Source organism: Homalodisca vitripennis, chromosome 3 (genome assembly GCF_021130785.1).
Source record: "Homalodisca vitripennis isolate AUS2020 chromosome 3, UT_GWSS_2.1, whole genome shotgun sequence".
In the NCBI taxonomy this organism is placed as follows: domain Eukaryota; kingdom Metazoa; phylum Arthropoda; class Insecta; order Hemiptera; family Cicadellidae; genus Homalodisca; species Homalodisca vitripennis.
Window position 1 is genome coordinate 96,823,538 of NC_060209.1, and position 21,382 is coordinate 96,844,919.

Here is a 21,382-nt window from a genome sequence, read left to right on the forward strand (position 1 = left end):
GTTTAACATAGTAAACTTTAAAAACTATATGTACTAATCATAAACCTATATACGTAAGTATTGTGTACTGTATCCTGTCCAGTTGTAATATTTTAAACGTTACTGATGTGAATTTTCAAACAGATAATAAATGGTGACATGCTACTCTTCTATACATGTTGTTGTTCTTACATATCAAATCACAAAACACGACATCCAACCAGCTCTATGTCGTAAGTCTGGATGTCAGAGTTAGGTTAACAGCCCCATGTTGGTGATGCCATATGTTGAAGGTCTGGTTGTCGGTTGTATGATGAAGGTCAGAATGTCATATGTAGGTTAATAATGTATGCAGTCATTGCAGGGACTAATAATGTACTTAAAAAGTCAACAAAAGAAATTTACTTAAATTTAGAAAAAAATTTGCAGTGTCTAAGTGAAGAAAGAACTGTATACATAACAACAATCCCCAATCGTTATGATACAAACCCCACTGATCGAACACATCATGAAATAGATATAGCTAACAACTACATCAGAGAAGTTGCAGTAAGAATGAAAAAGATAAGCATCATTGACTTGGAGGACCTTAAAAGACATCACTTCACTCGTCATGGTCTACACCTAAATTACCAAGGCAAAAAGAAACTATTTTATATGATAATCAACTCTCTGAGCAAAACTTCTGTATATGAAAACGAAACATTTCTACCGGTAGACCACAACAATATCACACAAGAATTACAAAACGTTAAAGATAACACAGAAATACTGGTGAATGGTGACATAAAAATAATTGAATCCAATATGAGAAAGATAATTAATAAAAATAAAAATAATGAGCATCTAGCATTTACCCACTGCATTTCAAGAGACTTCAGTCATAAACGGCATATGAGTGCTGGGGTAGCAACCGTCTTCTGTAAACAGTTCGGTAAACCGACCAATCTCCTTACCAACTATTTAACCCACCAAAAAAGTATTGATGGAGTGAATGTGTACGGGTTGATTACTAAATCAGACTTTTATAAAAAGCCAATTGTTTCTGATTACGACACAGCCTTTAAGCATTTCACAGAGGACTTTAAAATAAAAAATTTAAAGTATTTAATTTGCTCCCCCATGGGTTGTGTCCGGGATAATATTTCAACAGAACACTTTGCAGCTAATATTGTTGATTTCCAGCAACGCACAGGAGCCTCTGTGCAGATTATAATTTTTAATGAAAACTCAAAGCGACCATTAAGAAATGGACTCTCTTTCATTGATTTCAAACAAACTCTGCATACTGCAATTTCTGCTCATCTGTTAAAACAAATGGAGACCAATCCCAACTTAGAGATGGCTGAAGCAGTTCAACCAGCAGTTCAACCAACATCCCTGCATTCTGCAAATGGAGATCGAAATGGAGCAGATGCAAACACTGGACTGGTGACGCCTCAGGAATGTGATATATCCCTTGTGACGACTTCACTGAATGAATTTCCACCTTTACCAACTACGACTAGAACTGTTTCAGATAGTAACTATTCCTTTAACTCTTGTAAAATTTCAAATATCTCATGCTCCAAAGCTGATGAAAATGTAAGAATTTTAAAGCAAAACAGAAATGTGAGACCGGATGCCTTGCCTTTAAACTCCCCAATAACTCGGATCCAAAGCCCCACTTAAATAAATTAAATAAAAAATATAAAAATAAAAGCATAAAAATTTTTCACCAAAATATTAGGGATTTACAGATTTCGTGTTGAATCTTTAGAAATAACACTATCCGAATTAGACCCTCAAATAATTGTGTTAACAGAACACAATATGTCAAAAATCAAACTTGAACGCTTTAACATAGAAAATTATATTTTAATATCAGAATATTCTCGTACTACAACTTCGGGAGGAGGTGTAGCAATTCTCTCAAAGGAGGGTTTAAGGGGGAGGCAGCTGGCTTTTCCAACTGTTGTTGAACTTTGTCAGGACAAATTATTTGAATGTTGTTTAGCTAAATTTAAGATAGAAAAGTATAGTTTTATATTAGCAGGAGTTTATAGAACACCTCAATTTAACAATAACGAATTTTTAGATAGATTAAACTCTCTTATAGAATTTCTTGTAGCAAAAGACAAATATTTAATCATTACAGGAGATTTTAACATTAACATGTTAAATGAATCTAAAGAGACAAAGGAACTTAAGAACATTTTAAATCGCCATGGAATGAGTTTCTTAATTGATTTTCCTACTAGAGTGACACCAACATGTAAATCCTGTATAGATAATTTTTTGACAAATATTAATAAAAATGAAGTTAAAGTCTCAGGAATTATAACAGCCTTATCTGACCATGATGCACAAATGCTCGAACTTCTGCAAACCCAAATAAAAACTGGGAAAACATTAACTTTTGTTGGAAGACAATTTTCATTAAATAATATGGTACTTTTTAAATCTTTATTGGAAAAAGAAGATTGGCTCCCAGTCTTTTACTCAACAGTCAATGAAAAATATGATTGTTTTGACAGTATCTTCAGATACTATTTTAACCTTTGTTTTCCGCTTACACAAATTAAAAAAGAAAATAAAAAGCACACTTGGATTACACAAGATTTAAAGGATGAAAAAAATGAAATAATTTGTCTTAGTAAATTGTCAAGGCTTACAAAATCTGATAATTTAAAAAATGAAGTTAAGAATAAAGTTAAACAATACAATTCAAAACTAACTAAATGTAAGAAAAATTATTTTGATACCAAAATCAAAAACACAGAAAATATTAGTAAAACAACATGGCAAATTATAAATAAAGAAACAAAAAAGAATAAAAGTAAATGTGAAGGCAATTTTGTACTAAAAACTAAAGAATCATCTATTAGTGATCCATCTCTTATTGCAATCTCCTTTAATGATTATTTTATAAATGTGACAGATGCACTGTTAAAGGATCTTCCTTCAGTACAGCCAAAATATGACAAATGTGACAATCACAAACCTGGTAACACTTTATTAAAATTTCAATGCCCGCCCTTGACTGAAACAGAATTGATACAAATTTTTGACTCTCTCAAAAATAAATCGTCTAGTGGATATGATGGAGTTCCAGTGAAATTGATCAAATTTGTCAAACATTCCTTAAGTAAACCATTATTGCATTTAATAAATTCTTCTCTCATTACAGGCATATTTCCTGACAAATTAAAAGTTTCAAAGGTTATCCCAGTCTTCAAAAAAGGCTCAGCAACAGATATTCAAAATTATCGTCCAATTTCAATTTTACCATCAATCTCAAAAATTTTTGAAAGAACCATGTATCATAGGTTAGTCAAACATCAAGAGGTAAATGATCTTTATGACAAGGCACAACATGGATTTCGAAAAAATAAATCTACTATAACAGCATTGGTAGAGTTCACTGAATCTATAATAGAATCAGTTGACAAAAACGAAAATGTAACAGGAATATTCATGGATCTGTCAAAAGCTTTTGATAGCATATCTCATGACATTTTACTCGGGAAATTGAAAAATTTAGGAATCAATAACATCCATCTAAGATGGTTTGAAACATATCTTTCCAATAGAAAACAGTATGTTGAGATATCTCACATAGAAAATAACAAATTACAAAAATTTCAATCTAACATCCAAATAGTAAGAAATGGAGTACCTCAAGGGTCTATTTTGGGTCCTTTATTATTTATTTGTTACATAAGGGAAATGCCAAAGTGCCTTAGTATTCTTGAAAATAACAAAAACCAGCTCTGTTTATTTGCAGATGACTCAATCTTAATCATTTCTGCCAAAACAGAAGCTGAATTAGAAATAACGGTGTATTTGGAACTTTCAAAATTACAAACATTTTTCATTGACAACAAATTAGTTCTAAATACGGAGAAAACTAACTTTATTTCTTTCAGTACCAAACAAAGTAGAAAACACTCAAGTCCCAATATCTTATTAAATGATTCCTGTTTGGGTCAAGTTCGCAATACAAAATTTCTAGGACTAATCATAGACAACAACCTTAGCTGGGATTTGCATATTGAACAGGTGATAAATCGTATCAATTCTGGAATATATGCTATTAAAAGACTGTCTTATTTATGCAGCTTATCAGCTTTAAAGATGGTCTTTCATGCCCACATTCAATCCCATATTGCATATGGAATAGGTGTGTATGGAGGAACCACAAATCAAAATTTTAATAAAATTCTTATCTTGCAAAAAAAAAGCGCTGCGAATAATGTTAAAAATTGATAAGGAAGAATCAGTTAAAAATCATTTCACTGAACTAAATATTTTAACAGTGCATAGCCTTTACATTTTAGAATGTGTGATGTATGTTAAGACTCATCAGTCCAGTTTCAAGAGTCACTGTGAAAATCATACATATAACACTAGAAATAAGAAGGAATTAGTATTACCTAAGCATAATTTGGAGTATTATAAAAAAAATACTTCTTATGCTGGAATAAAATTTTTAAAATCAATTCCAAAAATAATATCAAGTGTTCGAGACATAAAGAAGTTCAAATCAATGTTAAAAAAGTATCTAATTCAAAAGGCATTTTCATTCATTTGAAGAATTTTATACAATATTATGATTTTACTCATAACTATTATAGTAACTTATTTTTAGTGACGCTATTTATTGTACTCATGTGCAAAATATAAATAAAGATATTAAATAATAAATAAAAAAAAGGTTCAGAGGTCTCGGTATGTCCCTATATGTTGTTGTTTAGGTTATGTCGTATGAAGAGTCCCACCTTGTTGTGTCATGTGTGAAAAGTCTCAATGTGGTTGTGTAAATAACGACATGTGGTGTTGTGGAGTGAGTTCAAATTTAAATGTTTGTTAATGAATGTAGGCCTAGCTCAGTCTCAATAAAGTGTATACTCACCACTATTGATGTACTTCAGGTTATTAAAGGACTTCCCTAGTTTTTGTTTATATAAAATTAATTTACGTACAATCCACACATAAGTAATTCTTTGCACCAGCTTTACTTTTTTCATGAAGTTACCGTTCATTACTAATTACACAATTAATACATCTGTACACAGTTTACAACTTAGTTCACTGATTCACAAATTTCAATATTTAACTAAACTCAACCAAAACACGTGCTCTTTGGTGACAAGCATCTGACACGTCCTTCTAATACCACAGTTAAAGCCAGAAAGAGTCGAATATTAATTTCTGTATACAATTTTAATTTCAAATCACTACTTCATAAATTTAAACTCATGATTGAATTTAACTAAAAAATGTGCTCTTTCATAAGAAGAGCAACACACGTCATTCCACTATAACAGTTAAAAGTTAAAGCAAGAAAGAGACCGGACAATGTCCCGCAGAAGTCAGGTAGACAAGAGCGGAAATCGTGAGTATAACCTCCGACCCAAACTACTATGTTTGAATTTAATGTTTGTTAATACTGCTTATAGATTTTGAATTTCTTCAGTGCCTATTGCAATTTCTATTCCAATGTAAAGTTGACTTATCTTTTTCTCTATTAATTATTTTAATCTTACATGTACTCAAGTGTTTGTAATAGACAGTTTTATATATATATATATATAATACATATATATATATATATATATATATATATATATATATATATCATCTTATCGATCTTGTCACAAACTATTTGAAAATTAAATTTGAATTAAACTGATCTGTTACAGCTAATAACAGATCAAGTAAATGAAACTCAATAGAAAGTGGAAAGAGTAATCTAGATTTAGCTAACACAATCTTAGTCTTAGGCCTCAGTGGTAATAACAGTCTACCACATCTTGTATTTTATGGAAGAGAAGAGAAATTTTTAAGGACAGATTTCAACATTTTGACTGAAAATAGTTTATAAAGGCAGTAGATTAGATGTTTGGATATGTTACATCTCATCTTTAAATTAATAAGGCAAGCTTCAACGGTCAACTTGTTTTCACTTACCCAAGGGTGAGGAGCACACCTCTGGTAATGAGATTCTGAACATGCTACCATTCTGGAATTCCTGAAACATTAGTGCTATATTAATAGCAAATCTGGATATCTTCTCAAATGTCTATAGGAATATTTTTTTCACAGATTATAACAAATTAACTCATGAAAAAACGTAATGGGGTGTTTTTAAGAAAATTGTGGTTCCATCTCTGCAAAGATTTATTTTACAATAAACCCACTAATGTTTTACTTTATAAATTGCACTGACATGTAATTTTGTTGTTAGATACAAAACTATGTTAAGGGCTATGTCTCAATCATGTGCATTACTTCCATCCACCATCATTTTAGTTTTTCAGATTGGAATGATAAAAACTGTGTTGATCTATACAACATTAAAAAATTCAAAACCAGAACTGTGCTTCAGTTGTATTTCTTAGTTTTCTGTTGAAAAATGACAAGACTCAAAATATTTCATTTATTTTGAATATAAGAGTCATAATCAAAATCTTTGTTAAATCTCAACCTTCTTCCTATTTATATTAATAAGCTAACATCAGACTCTCGTATGAACTGTATTTCCACAAGGCTTTCGAAAGTTGTCTTTCTCTAAAAGAATAAGTGTACCTTTTAACTAAGTAAAAAAATTTTATTTTGCTTATTTCCAGTCTATCTTCAGACATGGTCTGGTACTGGTCTGTACCTTATCATGCAAAATAAAACCATTAGAGTTATTAGTAAATCACATGTTCTCGAACATTGTACTGTTTAAGAAATATCAGATTCAGTCCCTACTAAATGTATATATCTATAACATTTGTGTGTTCCAAAATAACATTTTGATTAATGCTCAAATATATTTTATGGTTTTTAATGAATTCACAATGAGTTCTTCAACGTTCTTTGCTGCCCCTACAGTATTGGAAAATTATGTACATAGTTCTTTGTATATTAATCGAAATGTGACGTTTAAAGAAACATACAAAAATACTATAATTTTTGATGATACAACTTTCTACAAAATGTATATCTTAAAAATGTAATAGAAGAGTAATGGAAGCGTTAATTATCATTTCTTCCTCCAACTATTTTATATGCTGTATAAAAGGACTTATGAAACCAACTATGTCCATAAGTGTACACTATTTACAAGCAGCACATTAAACAATGCTCCAAACCAGCTCAAGAAACACCACTACAGAACACGCAATTACACTAGCCCTAGGTATCTTGTGCTTCAACTCTCAACATTGCTTTATTTACCATAGTGAACCTGAAACTAAAAATTAATTGTTTGTACAATTATAGCAAACTACCTGTTAGAAATATAAAAGATTATCAATCTTATGTGATACCAAGATAAGTCAAAAAACGCCTAAATTAAGGTTTCCTAAAAGCATATGAATATAATTATACACTTGGGACTACCCACCAGAGTGAGCCTATTGTTGACAGGATCTCGAAGTCCGTGGACATGGGAGTCTTGATTAGTGTTACCAGGAGTCACTGGAGTGGTGGCCATTGCAGGAACAGGAGACAACAGATGGACTCTCTCATCGAACAGAGCCTCTCCCATGTGTGTCGACGACAACAGGCTACTGCGTCTGTATCACACAAACAAAGGGTAATAGCCATCAATAATTGTATATTAAGTCTACATAATACAACTATACTACAGTATTTGATTATAGATCTTTAATAGAAAAAATATAGCAATATATTTTTGAAGCTCAAATTATTATGAGCACAAAACGTAATTAAACTAATAATATATGCTTTAATCAATTTTATAAAATACTCACTTAGGATATGGAGACTGATGCAAGAACCCTGTAGTAGCACAAGTCAAGTATGAACTGCTGGCCTGGGCAGAGTGAATACCAGCCACATGCACTTTGCCTGTTAACATCAGAGTGTCAAATATCACTGAACTGGTGAAAATGGTTCCTTAATCTACCAACTAATACAAAATAATTATATAATATTATCAAAAATTTGATTTAACTATTGATCGTTAATATTTACTGCAATAGTGTGAAAAGTTTCTTTCATGTACCAGTAACAAATACTTATTCTGTAGCATTTTTATATATGCCTTTAAATTGCAAAAAAAATGGAAATTTTAATGCTTAAAATGCTTGAAATATTTCAAACCACTCCTAGCTACTATAAAAAATATGTATTAATATTTAAACATACACATAGATTCCTTTATTTGTCATTACACATTACAGAATGCAGGACAAGTGTCAACAACAACAACAATTAAATTAATAAGTTACAACAATTAATAACAGTCAATAATTAAGAAAGTTTATGTCATAATACTCTTGAACACTGTACAGACATTCATCCAATAAAATATGCTTAATACTATTCTTAAATTTATTTACAGGCAGCACCTTAAGATGTTGTGGTAAACAATTATACATTTTAATCCCTTGGTAGACGAAACTATTTTGAGTGAGAGTATAACAACACCTCTTTGTCACCAAATGTTGCCTGTATCTTGTGTTGTGTTCATGTACTGAGGTGTAATCCTCAAGAGTAGACAAATTGTTTCTTATGTACATTAAAACAGACAATACATAAATAGATGGCAGGGAAAGAATTCTTGATTTTTATGAAGAGAGGTTTACAATGTGTTCTAGCTGATACCCCACATATTAATCTGATGGACCTTTTTTGCAACACAAAAAGTCTCTGAGCTCCATGATAATTGCCCCAGAGGGAAGTGCCATAGGAGAGGGAATGCCATAGGACAATAGGCTGTGAACGTATGCATAATAAACACATAATAAGGTATCTGTGCCTACACTATCTTTCAGTATCCTAAGTACAAAAATACCCTTGCTAACACGAGTAGATAAGATGTTTTATGTGATTTTCCCATTTTAAATTAGATTGAATATTAATTCCAAGAAATTTTAAACTACTGGTAACATCAAAGTGACTTAAACTAACAGGTAAGTCAACAACCTTCTCCATGTTAATACAAAGCTTGTTAGCAGCGCACCAATCATTTATTACTCTGGTTTGCTGGCTTAAGACTGATCTCATGACTTCAAGGCTCTTTTTTTTTAACATACACACCTAAATCATCAGCAAACAGGTAACTACTAGCACCAACAGAACTTAAATTAAAAGGCAGGTCATTTATGTACAAAATAAACAGTGTTGGACCCAAAATTGAGCCCTGTGGTACGCCATGTTTAACATTTAAAGACAGAGAAAATGAACCATTTAAGAAACACTGATTGATATCTATTTGTTAAGTAGGATCTAAAAAACTTCACAGTAACATCAGTGAAACCATAAAAAACTAACTTATCAACTAGAATGCTATGTACAACGGTATCAAAAGCTTTAGACATGTCAAATGATCTAAAGATTGAGCAGTCTTTATTTTCAACTCCATTTAGACAATCATTTATTAATGTTTGAACTGCATCAATGGTACTACGTTTCGCTCTGAAGCCAAACTGTTTAGCAGATAACAGACAGTTTCCTTCTACATATTTTACAAGTTGATTATGCACTAAGGATTCCAGTATTTTAGACACTGCTGGCACAATAGAGATAGGCCCTGTAATTTTTTGGTTCATCTTTGGCACCTTTTTTTATGAACAGGAATAACCTTGTTTGTTTTAAAAAATTAGGAAAGACACCCTGACTTATAGACTCATTAAACAAATAAGCTAAGACTTCACTAATGTATTTAGCAGCTATCTTAAGAATAGGAGCATTCATTCCATATATATCAAGACATGTACTGTTGCTTAGGCTGCAAATCGCTGTGTACACACTTTCCACAGTGAATTCCTCCAAAGAGAAACTAAAAACATTGTTTTGATTTGAACTGACAGCTCTCAAATACAGATGATAATCACTATTGCTAGGTGGTATATTATTACTAATATTATCAACAGATTCGATAAAAAACTCATTAAAATTTACAGAAGTTAGCCCATTTGGTTTTAGTACAGGCTTTCTATTTACATTAAGTGTTTGATTCACTACATTCCATGCAGCTTTTGTCTTATTTTTAGAGTTATCAATAAGGCTACTGTTATAATTAAATTTAGCTTTTCTTATTTCAGATTTATACATTTTTTTCATCTGGTGGTACTTTCCCCTTATAGTCTCGCAGCCAGTGGAACTGCTAGTCATTAGAAAATACAGCCTATCCAACTCTTGTTTTAATTTAATAAGGCCTACATGGTACCATTTACAGCATACACTTTTCTTTTATTCAAAATATATTTAAGTGGAATAGATGTATTTAATGCTGATAAAAATAGATCAAAAAATATTTTAAATTTACTATTTACATCACCTTTGGAGCAGTAAACACTAATCCAATTTATTTGGTTTATAAGATTTACAAAATGGACTAATTTAAAACTATTTACAGGTCTAATAATATTACTATGTTTAAGACATATCCTCATGAGACTCCAAATAAGCAGTAAACAAAATTGCATTGTGGTCTGATACCGCAGTGTTTAATAACTGTAGCAGTCCAACGATCTGGATGAATTGACGTAAGAAGATTGTCCTATACAAGAGCCCCCTGAACTGGTTCCACTCGGTATCATACACTTCAAAGTCCTAGATTCTCTTTAATTAAAATTATGGATCCACCATGAATTTTAACAGTTCTACAAAAATATGATGCAACAACGTAACCTGGCAATGCAAGGTTGCTGATTTCATGTTCTTTCAGCCAGTGTTCATTAACACAAATTACATCAGACTGATGTGTTTTTTTAGCCATTAGATTTATAAAATCAATTTTGTTTGTAATACACTGTACATTCCAATACAAGACATTTAAAGGCTGTTCAGATTCAAAGCCCATTTCACAAACACTCTGAGATAGGCTAGGCCTATTTACATTGACAATATTTAGCCTCGGAAGATTTTACACTTAAATTACCAGAATTTGTAGTGACTGCAACTACATCACTGTTCAAAGTTATATCACTGAATTGGCTTTCCAAGTTTGTGTGTTTAAAGACTTCTTAAAGTGGAATCTATTAATATAAACACCTTTAGGCCAAAACTCTGATTATTATAAGACTCTCATATTTATAAGGAAATATTTGTTCAACACAAATTAATTGTGAGCTAAGTAAAAACTAGTGATTGTCAATTTTTTCCACCCAAGCAGCTGATGTCCGTGCATACACACAGTAGACGAGCGGCATTGCTCAAACATATACATTTGAAAAATTGTATCAACAAAAGTACGATAATTTTTTAATTTCGTTTTCTCCATACATTTTTCATGTAACAAGTACAAAAATCACTTTTTAGTGTAATTTGCCAACTGTTGTCGTCCACGAACTACGCAGCTATGCACAAACATTAATACAGAACACCAAACAAACACTATTTACAAATCTATGATAGTTTATTAGGTTAAATCTATTTACAGTTTTTCAAACACAAAGTACAAAAAAAAACACATTTTCACAATCGGTAATTTGCATACTACCTATCAGCTAATAAAATGATGAGGCAAATCTTTGGAGTTTGATTGTCTAATCTTGTTGATCAATTCTCAAATCCAAATCTTTGTTGAAGATTCTGTGTATTTAAGAGTCAGATTCGGCTTTACTAATTGCACTATGATCTCTTTGCCTACAGGGAAGTTCTACAAATAACAGCTTATTTTACAGTTTAGGGATATTATTATTTGCTGGAAACTTTCTATTATTCTGGCCAAGACAATAGTGAGAAAGAAAGAGGAGAGATAACAGTGAGTGGAAGAAGGTTTCCTTTTTGGGAAGTTCAATATCTCTTTTGTTACTAGCTTTACAAAAACATTAAGTTAAAAGAACAATTTGATAACCATCCTTGCTGATTTAAATTATTCTTCTTTCAGAAGACAATATGACAACGGGGTTGCTTCTCTCTATAATGACAACTCTGACATTATTTGCTATAATTGAAGTAATAAACCACAATACAAGGAATGACTGAATGGAGTTTAGAATAGCCATCATTAACCGAATTAGCAGCTGAGTTTAGCAGAACCCACACTTATCTCACCTCACAACCGCTAATTGTTTCAAAGTGTTATGTTACTGTTCAAATTAATGTCAAACAAAATTTTAAATATTACCTTAGCAGTTTCCTGTTTAAACACTTTAAAAGTTAACCCGATCATCCCCAGAATGTAAAACCCAACTGAGATTTCCGATTAGTTTAAAAGCATCTAAAGTCAATGTGTTAGAGGTTGAGTTTACTGACCTATATAGTTAGTGCCAGAGTAAAGAGTTACTCCACCACTCGGTTCCAACACAGCTAGAAGCTGTAGACTCTGCAACATGACCATAAAACATTAGTTATATGATTTATTCACTTGGTGATTTACCGACCTAATGCCAACTGACTTGACTCTAAAAAGGAGTTACTTATTTTTTTATTTATTAGCATAAACATCAAGTACAATCATGGGTCAAAAATACAAGATACAATTATAAAAATTAGAAATAGTTGACTTAAAGGCATTACAGAGGTAAAAATGTTACATTTATGAAGTGTAGAAAGTTTTTAATTACATAGTTCTGTTTTTAGTTATGTATGGACATCAGTCATTAATTTGTTTCAATTATAAATTTTTCTCATAGCAGCATGTTTGTTTACAATTTTCTAAACATATAGTGTTGGATGCTCTTCTTTCATATTATTAATAATGGAATATTACAATGATGTAACCACTGCTTTGTTGTTTGGCACTTCATTATTTCAGCTTGTTACTTTCATATAGACATACAGAGTCTGTTCAATAATTATCGTGACTGGTTCGCTGTATCCTCAACGGAGCAGTGGAGAGGAGTCCGACTGGTCGGCCTCGGGCACCCCACCACACAGGTGCACTTTAATTTAGTTGCCTGCGGGCATGCGTTAAGACAGGAGGTGGATTTTTGTGACCTGTGATTTTTTATGGGGTCATTACGCCAACATGGAACAGACCGTCGAGCAACGCTACGCTGTGAAGTTTTGCTTTAAACTCAGGACGTGCAAGATCCTTGAACTCATTAAATTAAATAGGCTAATGGGGACTTCTTCCAGAGAATAATTGGAAACTTCACTATGACAATGTGGCATGCCGCAGTGCGATTATTGTGCGGCAGCTGCTGGTGAAATTCAGTGTGACAACTTTGCCTCATTCTCCCTACAGCCCAGATTATTTCTTATTCCCACAAAAGACAAGGAAGCTCAAAGGACATCAGTTCGACTCCATCCAGGCGGTTCAAGAGGCAATGACAAAGGTTCTCAACAGTATTCCGGAAACCAAATTGCAGTGGGCTTGTGACGAGTGGCAGAAGCGCTGAACTGAGTGTATCGATGCAGGAGGAATGTATTTTGAAGACACTTTTAAAGTTAACACTTTAAGATGTGTGGATCACGTTTTAAAGCAACGCTGTGTTAATCACAATAATGCGGATCATTTGCTAGAATGTTGTCAATATTTTCAAAGTAATGAAATCATATCATACACGGACTGTCATGGGACAATACCAATGATGGCGGTATTGAAATTGGATTTGCTCTCTCTATTATATCTATAAGGATGTTAGTAACCAATTGACCAAATTAATGTCCGTACTCTATTATTTTCAACTGTTTACGATGTAAAAGCTTTTGGTTGGATTGTTGTTTGTTTCCATTCCAATATAGGAGTTTACTATGGGACCTCTAAGCAACAGCAAAATTAAACATATAAATGATTAAAAAAACTAAACTCTGGTACAATTTATTGAAAGAACTAAATTTATAAATGTGAAATTAAAATTCACTTCAGTAAATATTGTGAAAATGATATCCTTCTCAATGGTTTGATAATTACAGAGAACACAACAATAACTTTTTAAGAACGAGTATAAAAAAAGCAAACGATACACAACATTGACTTTGATAAATAGATTGTGGTTTTACTTTGACTTTTTTTCAATGTGTGTTTGTATTTTTTACTGTTATTATTTTTCATTATGACAGTCTGTTTTTCCTGAAACTCATGTTACTAGGGTTGAAACATTGTATGGTTCAGTGATACTAATGGACTAAAATAAAAAATATTGCAGAAGACTAGTTATGGTCATTTGTTCTCCTTTATCAGTTCCCATTAAGTTGCAGGCTGTAACAGAATTCTGCAACTTTATCAGATCTGTGTGTCTCAATTTAAATTTGTTACTATAGCTATAAATAGTTCATACACCTATTTTATAAAAACATATCAGTGAATATTAATTTCAGACTTTAGCTCTTTTCCAAAATGAAATTTCCTTAATAAACAAGTACTCATACAGAAAACTCACAGGAAGGGCAGCAGCATCGATGGCCGGTATCGCACTGGCAGGTCCAATCAGGGTCTCCGGGTTCTTCTCGTTGGTATAGTTGAGCCTAGCCATCATAAGCTTGGCCCGGGACCTGACCAAGTAGCAAATGTAGGATTGACCCAACACGTCAGTGGTCAGAAACACACGATGTGCTGGCTCTGTCTCGACCCCCTTGTTCACTCTAAAGACAAAATCGTCAAAAAAGAAGTTAAAACAATTAAAACAATCACCTTGATCCAGCAAACTAATGAAATTTCAAATGAATCGATTTTTGTTAAAAGGGCGCAACTCCACAAATACAAACTTTTCAGGAATCATAAAAAACATTATAACTTTTGTATTTTTTTTAATATAAATTTTTTATATTGTACAAAATTTAACATGGAACTAATAACTAACTCTGACAAAATTTTGTTAAGGTATGATTTGATTTAGTGCTGTAAATTAAGCAAAATGTTTCTATTTTTGGCAAGGTTTTTTTTAAAAGGGCGTAAATCCTAGGGAAAAAAGATAAGTCAGTTAAAAAAAAGAAGCTTGGTATGTATTATAATCAACATATTACAATTTTTGGAATTTCTGAAGTTTTAGGGAACATAGATGAATGTCCATAAAAAGTTTGAAGTTAAAATAATAAATATTAACACTGTCACACAAAAAACTAGAGTACTATTTTTATTTCAGTGTTTTATTCTCTAGTGTTCTTCGCTTTCATTGTCAGTTTCAATCTCGTAGTCACTGTCTGGACCTTGATTGTTGGTGGTTGTGAGCCACTGGAAGACTTCATTGTAGAAAGCAGAGTAGACATCAGGGATGTATTCCTTTAGTTTCAATATGTCCTCGATTTTTGCCTGTTTTATGGGGACTTTATTCTGAGGATAAGCAGGTTCAGTTGGAGGAAAAACCAGTTTTGTTTTGCTCATAAAAAAGTTGTGACATATAATGCCATTTATCATGGTAAATGCTTTAATGTTACCTTTTTTTGTAGAGTCATATTCAAAATGGTATAACGTACTTATTTAAAAGGTAACTTTATCTTTCTTAGCAACCTGTTTGCCTATGGTTTCATTTGAAATGTATGTTTTTTTGTAATAATGCTTCATCCAGTTTTTAAAATCAAGAATTTTATCTGCAGTAATTAAATTTACTGAGAATTTACCTGGAATTGAAGAACTCTTCTCAATGACCTCTTTTACTTCCTCAGGGGTAAATAACCGGTCATGTCTTCTGAGGGCTTTAGATATTATTCCAAAATCCCGGTCACAAGGTAAAAAACTATGACCAAGAACTGGGAAAAAAAACTGTTCAACTTTTTTAAACACTTTACAGTCTGTAAGGTACAAACAATATCTTGATAATGGTTGGTTCTTGTTTTGACCTGCACAGTTGTCACAGTACAAATGCAACTCAGTAATATGCTCAGAGAGTGATTTTAAATATTCTCTCAAAAAGGTACAAACCTCATTTGGACCTTTTCTTCCATTTCCCTCATGATAAAGGTAAATAGAGCTTGTATTTTTTTTAAGTCGTGAATGCAAAATAGATTAAGAGACAACTGCCTCATATAATAATATAATACAGCTCCTGTACAGGTATTTTAGGAAGACTGATTGTCTTCATATAGTCAAACGTAAGCGCTAAGACGTGATCATCTGTGCTATTTTTTTCGGCATCAAGTTTATGATAAGATTTCTTACTTTTCCTAAGATGAACTACCTGCTCTGCTATGGCAACCTTTTTAGCAGTGTCATTAAGGTGAGGTGACTTGATTTTTACGTTAAGTTCCTCACATACTGCACAAGTGTCTACTTGTGGTCTACCAAATCGATAATTAAAATTTTCACGATAATATGTCCAATAAAAGAAGTAGCTGACTTTATTGTTTGGATTCTGTTGGCAAAACATTCGCCACATTTGTTTCAATGACAAATTAGCACTCATGTAATATAATTTTTTTCCACAATAATGTGACTCTTTTAAGGGAAATGACTTTATGTGATTTCCAACCAGTTCTTTAACTTCTGTAGGAAGAGTATTGGTTATTCCTTTCCCTCTTTTTCTTATTTTGTAAAATATACAGAAATAATCATAAGTACTAACCTGCAATCAAATTCTGGCTGTTTTGATGCAACTGTTTTCCCACTAGGACTTACATATTCTTGCCCTTTCAGCCGAGCATTTTTATTTTTGGTCCATATATATGAGTCAGGATTAGATACTTTCCTTTTACGAGGGCTTGGGTGATTACTCATATTGTAGATGCTACTATAAAACAATTAAAATCAAGTACTAAACAGTTTCTTTTCACAACACGTTCAGTAACATTCAGGTTAGATATGAAACTGATGGAAAATAATACAAGAAGAAACACAGGTGGTTGGAGAGGTTTTTTTTTAACAGGCGTAACTCCACAGTTGACAATCTGTTGTATTCATTATTTTGGAGTTACGCCCATTTAAAAAAGTCACCAGATGGACATACGCCCTTCTAAAAAAGTTCGAAAAGTTTTTATGCTTATTATTCCCATATACTATTGGATTTAGAACGCCCTTTTAACTCAGTTTGATGTGTCTACCTATTAGAACCAATATACTTACTTACTCTACTTACTCCCAGGGCCATTTATATCGGAGGTGATATTTAGCCGCACCAACAAAGCTCCTCCATCTTGAACGGTCCTCTGCATCTTCCTCTGAAACGCCCACCTTCTCCATATCAGCCTTCACCTGGTTCCACCATCTCACTTTCGGTCTCCCACGGGGTCGTCTTCCTTCTGGGTTACCGTACATTACCCTCCTCAGTTTGCATTCCTCTTCTCTTCTCAAAACATGGCCTGCCCAACGGAGTCTTCTGCACTTTATTTCTCCTATTACATCCGTACTATTGTAGAGCTCCCTGATTTCTCTATTATGTTTTTTTCTCCATACCCCTTGTTCATATGATGGCCCATAAATTTTACGTAAAATTCTATTCTCGAAAACTAGAAGCTTTTTCTCATCCTTCTTATTTAGCCTCCACGTTTCGGATCCGTACAAAAGCACTGGACATATAATTGTTTTGTATATTCTAGTTTTAGTTTTGTGAGAGAGAGATTTGGTTGAAAGTATCCTATTGCATGCATATACACATCTATTTGCTGAGTTGATCCTATTTTGTATCTCTGGTTCATCTGTGTTTTTATTTGATATTGTGACCCCAAGGTACTTAAAGTTCTCCACTTGTTCGAAAACATGCCCATCAATTTGTAGGGGTCCTCCTCTTTGATTTTGATTCCTTCTAAAGTGCATATATTTAGTTTTTGCATCATTCGTCTTCAACCCCACTTTCTCTGCCTCACTCATAAATAGTCTAGTTAGTGACCTCATATTGTGAGAACCAATATTCTTTCATAAAATTCATTTTGAAAAAATGTGATTTACGCCCTTTTAACAAAAACCGATTCAAATGTAGAATTGACACAAAACATCAGAAAACCCAGTGTGCACGTCAAATTCCACATGCATTACTCAATTTTGGGATGGGTTTAATGGTTTGTGACTCTCAGAACTCATACAACAAGATGTAATGACAATACAAGTTTTAAAATACATTTAGATGCTAACTGAGGTTCTCAATCTAGACATAAACAAATATGAGTTGACTCAATGGATCCATAAAGCCCAATAAATAAATCTGGCTGTTGCTCAGATTGTCTAAAACACTTACAAAGGGACACCGATGTTTTCAGTCCAGACATACTCAAGAGTGAGTTGAGGCTCAATGGGTTGTGGTTCCCATAGCCCATCCAATAAGATCTGGCTGCTGCCAAGACGTGCATCCATAGCCGAGGGACTTGAGGAGGAGACTCCGAGGCCAGGCGTCTTCCAGCTACTTCCTGACTGTGTTGGTGAAGTCTTCACACCACTGCTGGACCTGCAATACCATTGAAGACATTCTACTGCTGTATCACATGTGACATATATGTTTTTTGTGATTCAATGTTTATTGAATAATTAAATAAGGCTTTTGACGTTTATACAAATTTTATTAATGTAAACAAAAGTCGTTTGACAGGTATTTGGTCTTCCGATCATATATTAGTTTAGTTATTTAAAAGCATATGGGATGGATACGGCCAAATACAATATAATTTAATCGTAAAAAGTAAGGGCTCTGTGGTGTAATGGTAGCACATTCACCCGGCAAGTGAGAGATCCGGGTTCGAGTCATGGCAGAGCAAGTACTTTTTGTGATTCAATGTTTATTGAAAAATTATATTTAGTATATATAATATATGACCACTTTATACAGACACAAAAGATTATTAAAATTCTCCAATGATAAATGTGTTTTAATTCATTATTATTTTATTGATACAGTGATCACTGTAGGCCAGTTATCCTCCTTAGGCCCTCTGCACCACACAAGGCAACAGTCATGTTCATATATGTTATATTAATCACACATGACTGCTTGCTTCTATAATACCACTTGTGTTCATAAAATTCATAAACTCCTCAAAATCCAACGTTTTAAATTTTGCCTTGCGCGATGTAGGCAACCATTGTGGATCTGCCGTCTTGTTAGCTGATTCCACACTGGAAGAAGTCCTCTCTTCAAAATTCCTAGGAATACACCTTGATCGAGGGTTGACTTGGAATGAACACATCAATCATGTTTGCGCAAAAATTTCCTCAGGCATTTATGTCTTGAGATCCTTAGCAAAATACTGCCCAAGTCAGGTACTGATAACGGCGTATTATGGCTTAATTTACCCCCATTTGTCTTACGGAGTGGTCCTGTGGGGAGCGTGCGCAAGCTCTCAGTTTCAGAGAGCATTCAAACTCCAAAAAAAAGCTATTCGAATAATTGCAAAAATAAAATTCAGAGAGTCGTGCAGGCAAGCTTTTAAGGAATTACAGCTGTTAACTCTCCCGTGTCTGTACATTTTAGAAACCACTTTGTTTTGTATGTATAAGTGTGCCTTAACCAGAGGCCGGGACATATATACGCATGAGACACGAGGTAGAGAATTACTACGAACTGCAAGCCACAGAACAGTGGTTTTTGAACACCTGCCCTCACAGGCAGGTGTTAATTTTATTAACAGACTGCCAAATTCAATAAAAAATTCCCTAACGCCCAAGGCGTTCAAAAGGCGCCTTAAACTCCTCTTGGTGTCACAAGCATTTTATAATGCAGGGGAGTTTTTAGCATTTAACTGAGAGACCGCCCAATTACACGACTGATTCTGCTGTTTAAAGTGGGATATATTGGCGAAGGATGAAAGGTGCATAAGTGTAAAATTGTATGTGTAAATGAGAATTTTGTGGCATGAATGTAAGAAATTTTAGATTAAAATTTGTGACGTTTGCTATACATTGTAATATTGTCGCTGCAATAAAGCTGATTTGATTTAATTTGATTTGATAAAATCTCTATTAATATTTTACAATTTATCTAGACTTGTCAGATTGTACAGCAGATACAATCGCCTACTATGCACAAAAATTTGATTGCTCTGCAATCTTGGTGGGAAAAAGAATTGTCAATATTATAACATTATTGTACACTTTGAATTAAGAAGTGCCTTCCATTTTGTTCCGTATTTGCTGTAAAATAAGAAGTAATACATTAAATTAAAATATGGATCAACTATGGTCGGAAGGTTTGATTCAATATGAATGTTGAGTTTAGATCCAATTCACTTTCCTCTTAGTGCAGTGTCTGGAGTCATACGCTGTCAGAGAATTGACTTCTGGAATCTGGAATCATGTTTGTCTGAAAAAAGTCAGTGACGAAAAAGCTCGAAATGAACTCTTTACATAGTTTTATTTACAAGTGAAAAATACGCCGATATGGTGTATGTGAGGGCAGCGCTACAGCCGCTGTTAAAGAATACTGACAATGTAACCCTTACCGCAGAATTTCAAATGCTAGAACAGTTAATGCTACATTTCTTACATTATGGGAAAAAGTATCACTTCCTAGCACAAAGTTCCAGTATGACCGCTCCTGCCAACATGATGTTATTGTACAGGAAACATTGGTGCTGTTAAAGCAGATGCAGGTAATAGTACAAGATGTATTTCTAAATGGTTCAGGGTTACGCAAAGTTAAGTATGAAGAACACCCAATAATAAGAAGCTCTATCCCTACCATAAACAAAACATACAGCATTTACATCCAGGAGACATTGCTTGGAGTACTGCATTTGATTAAACACTCATCGTCGAGTTTTTATGTACATTTTACGAGTCACAGTTCACTTGTGATGGTATCAATAATTTACAAAATTAACATTCATGGGCAGAAGTTGTAATATCCTACTACTATTATTACTTAAAATAAATGGTTAAACTTAATTTGTATTCTGATTATAGTTAGAAATAACAAATAACTCAGTATGATATAAATGTGAACTTTAATGATGATAAATTAATTGACATACAAGTTTGAATTTTGAAACAAGATGGAGGATACAATAATGGTAAATTTTTTAATACAATTCTTAATTTTTTAGGGCAGGGTGGTCGTGCTGGCTTAATGAAATAGAAATATTAGATATTTTTTTTTTTAAATAAAAGATATTGTAATTTTGAAAAATAATAGTTGTTGTTAAATTTTAATTATATTAATTTTGAATTATTAGCCAAATCGAATGTTCCTGGGTTTTATGTTCTTCCAATGAATCACTATTAAACTTAAAAGGAATTTTCTCACCCAATGTATGTCTTCTGCTTCTTTGTACTTCAGTGATAATAAGAATTTAATAAAGTAACCTTTCAAATACTGCTGAATAAATGTAACCAGTTTCTTTATAATAATAATAATCTTGCTTCACTTCTTCCAGATCCCTCTCTCCTCTCCACCTTTCAAAAATCTGCTCTCTTCACTCTTCAACAATCATCCCTGCACACTGTATCACTGACTTTAGTTCACTTTATAACTTTTGAATTTTATATGTAATAAGGTGAATTTTGATTAATTTTGATATATTTAATTTTGTATTTATTATTGTTTGTATTAAAATTTGAGACAATTTATAATTAATTATTCCTTAATTATTATTACTAATAAATTTCTAAATTAAATTAAATATTGAAATGAATGTGAGATGGGTGTATGAAATG

General features: G+C 32.8%; 1 protein-coding gene across 3 annotated transcripts in view; it reads right to left on the reverse strand.

Annotated features, from left to right (window-relative positions):
• Window positions 1–21,382, reverse strand: part of LOC124357208 (anaphase-promoting complex subunit 1) — an 82,890-nt gene that overhangs the window by 44,824 nt on the left and 16,684 nt on the right. For all 3 annotated transcript variants that reach the window (XM_046808749.1, XM_046808750.1, XM_046808751.1), the window contains exons 9-14: window positions 17,976–18,182; window positions 14,253–14,454; window positions 12,181–12,250; window positions 7,725–7,821; window positions 7,355–7,526; window positions 5,932–5,992 (exon numbers count right to left, since the gene is read on the reverse strand). In XM_046808749.1, coding sequence (XP_046664705.1) covers window positions 5,932–5,992; window positions 7,355–7,526; window positions 7,725–7,821; window positions 12,181–12,250; window positions 14,253–14,454; window positions 17,976–18,182 — 809 coding nt within the window. The remainder of the gene's footprint in view (window positions 1–5,931; window positions 5,993–7,354; window positions 7,527–7,724; window positions 7,822–12,180; window positions 12,251–14,252; window positions 14,455–17,975; window positions 18,183–21,382) is intronic.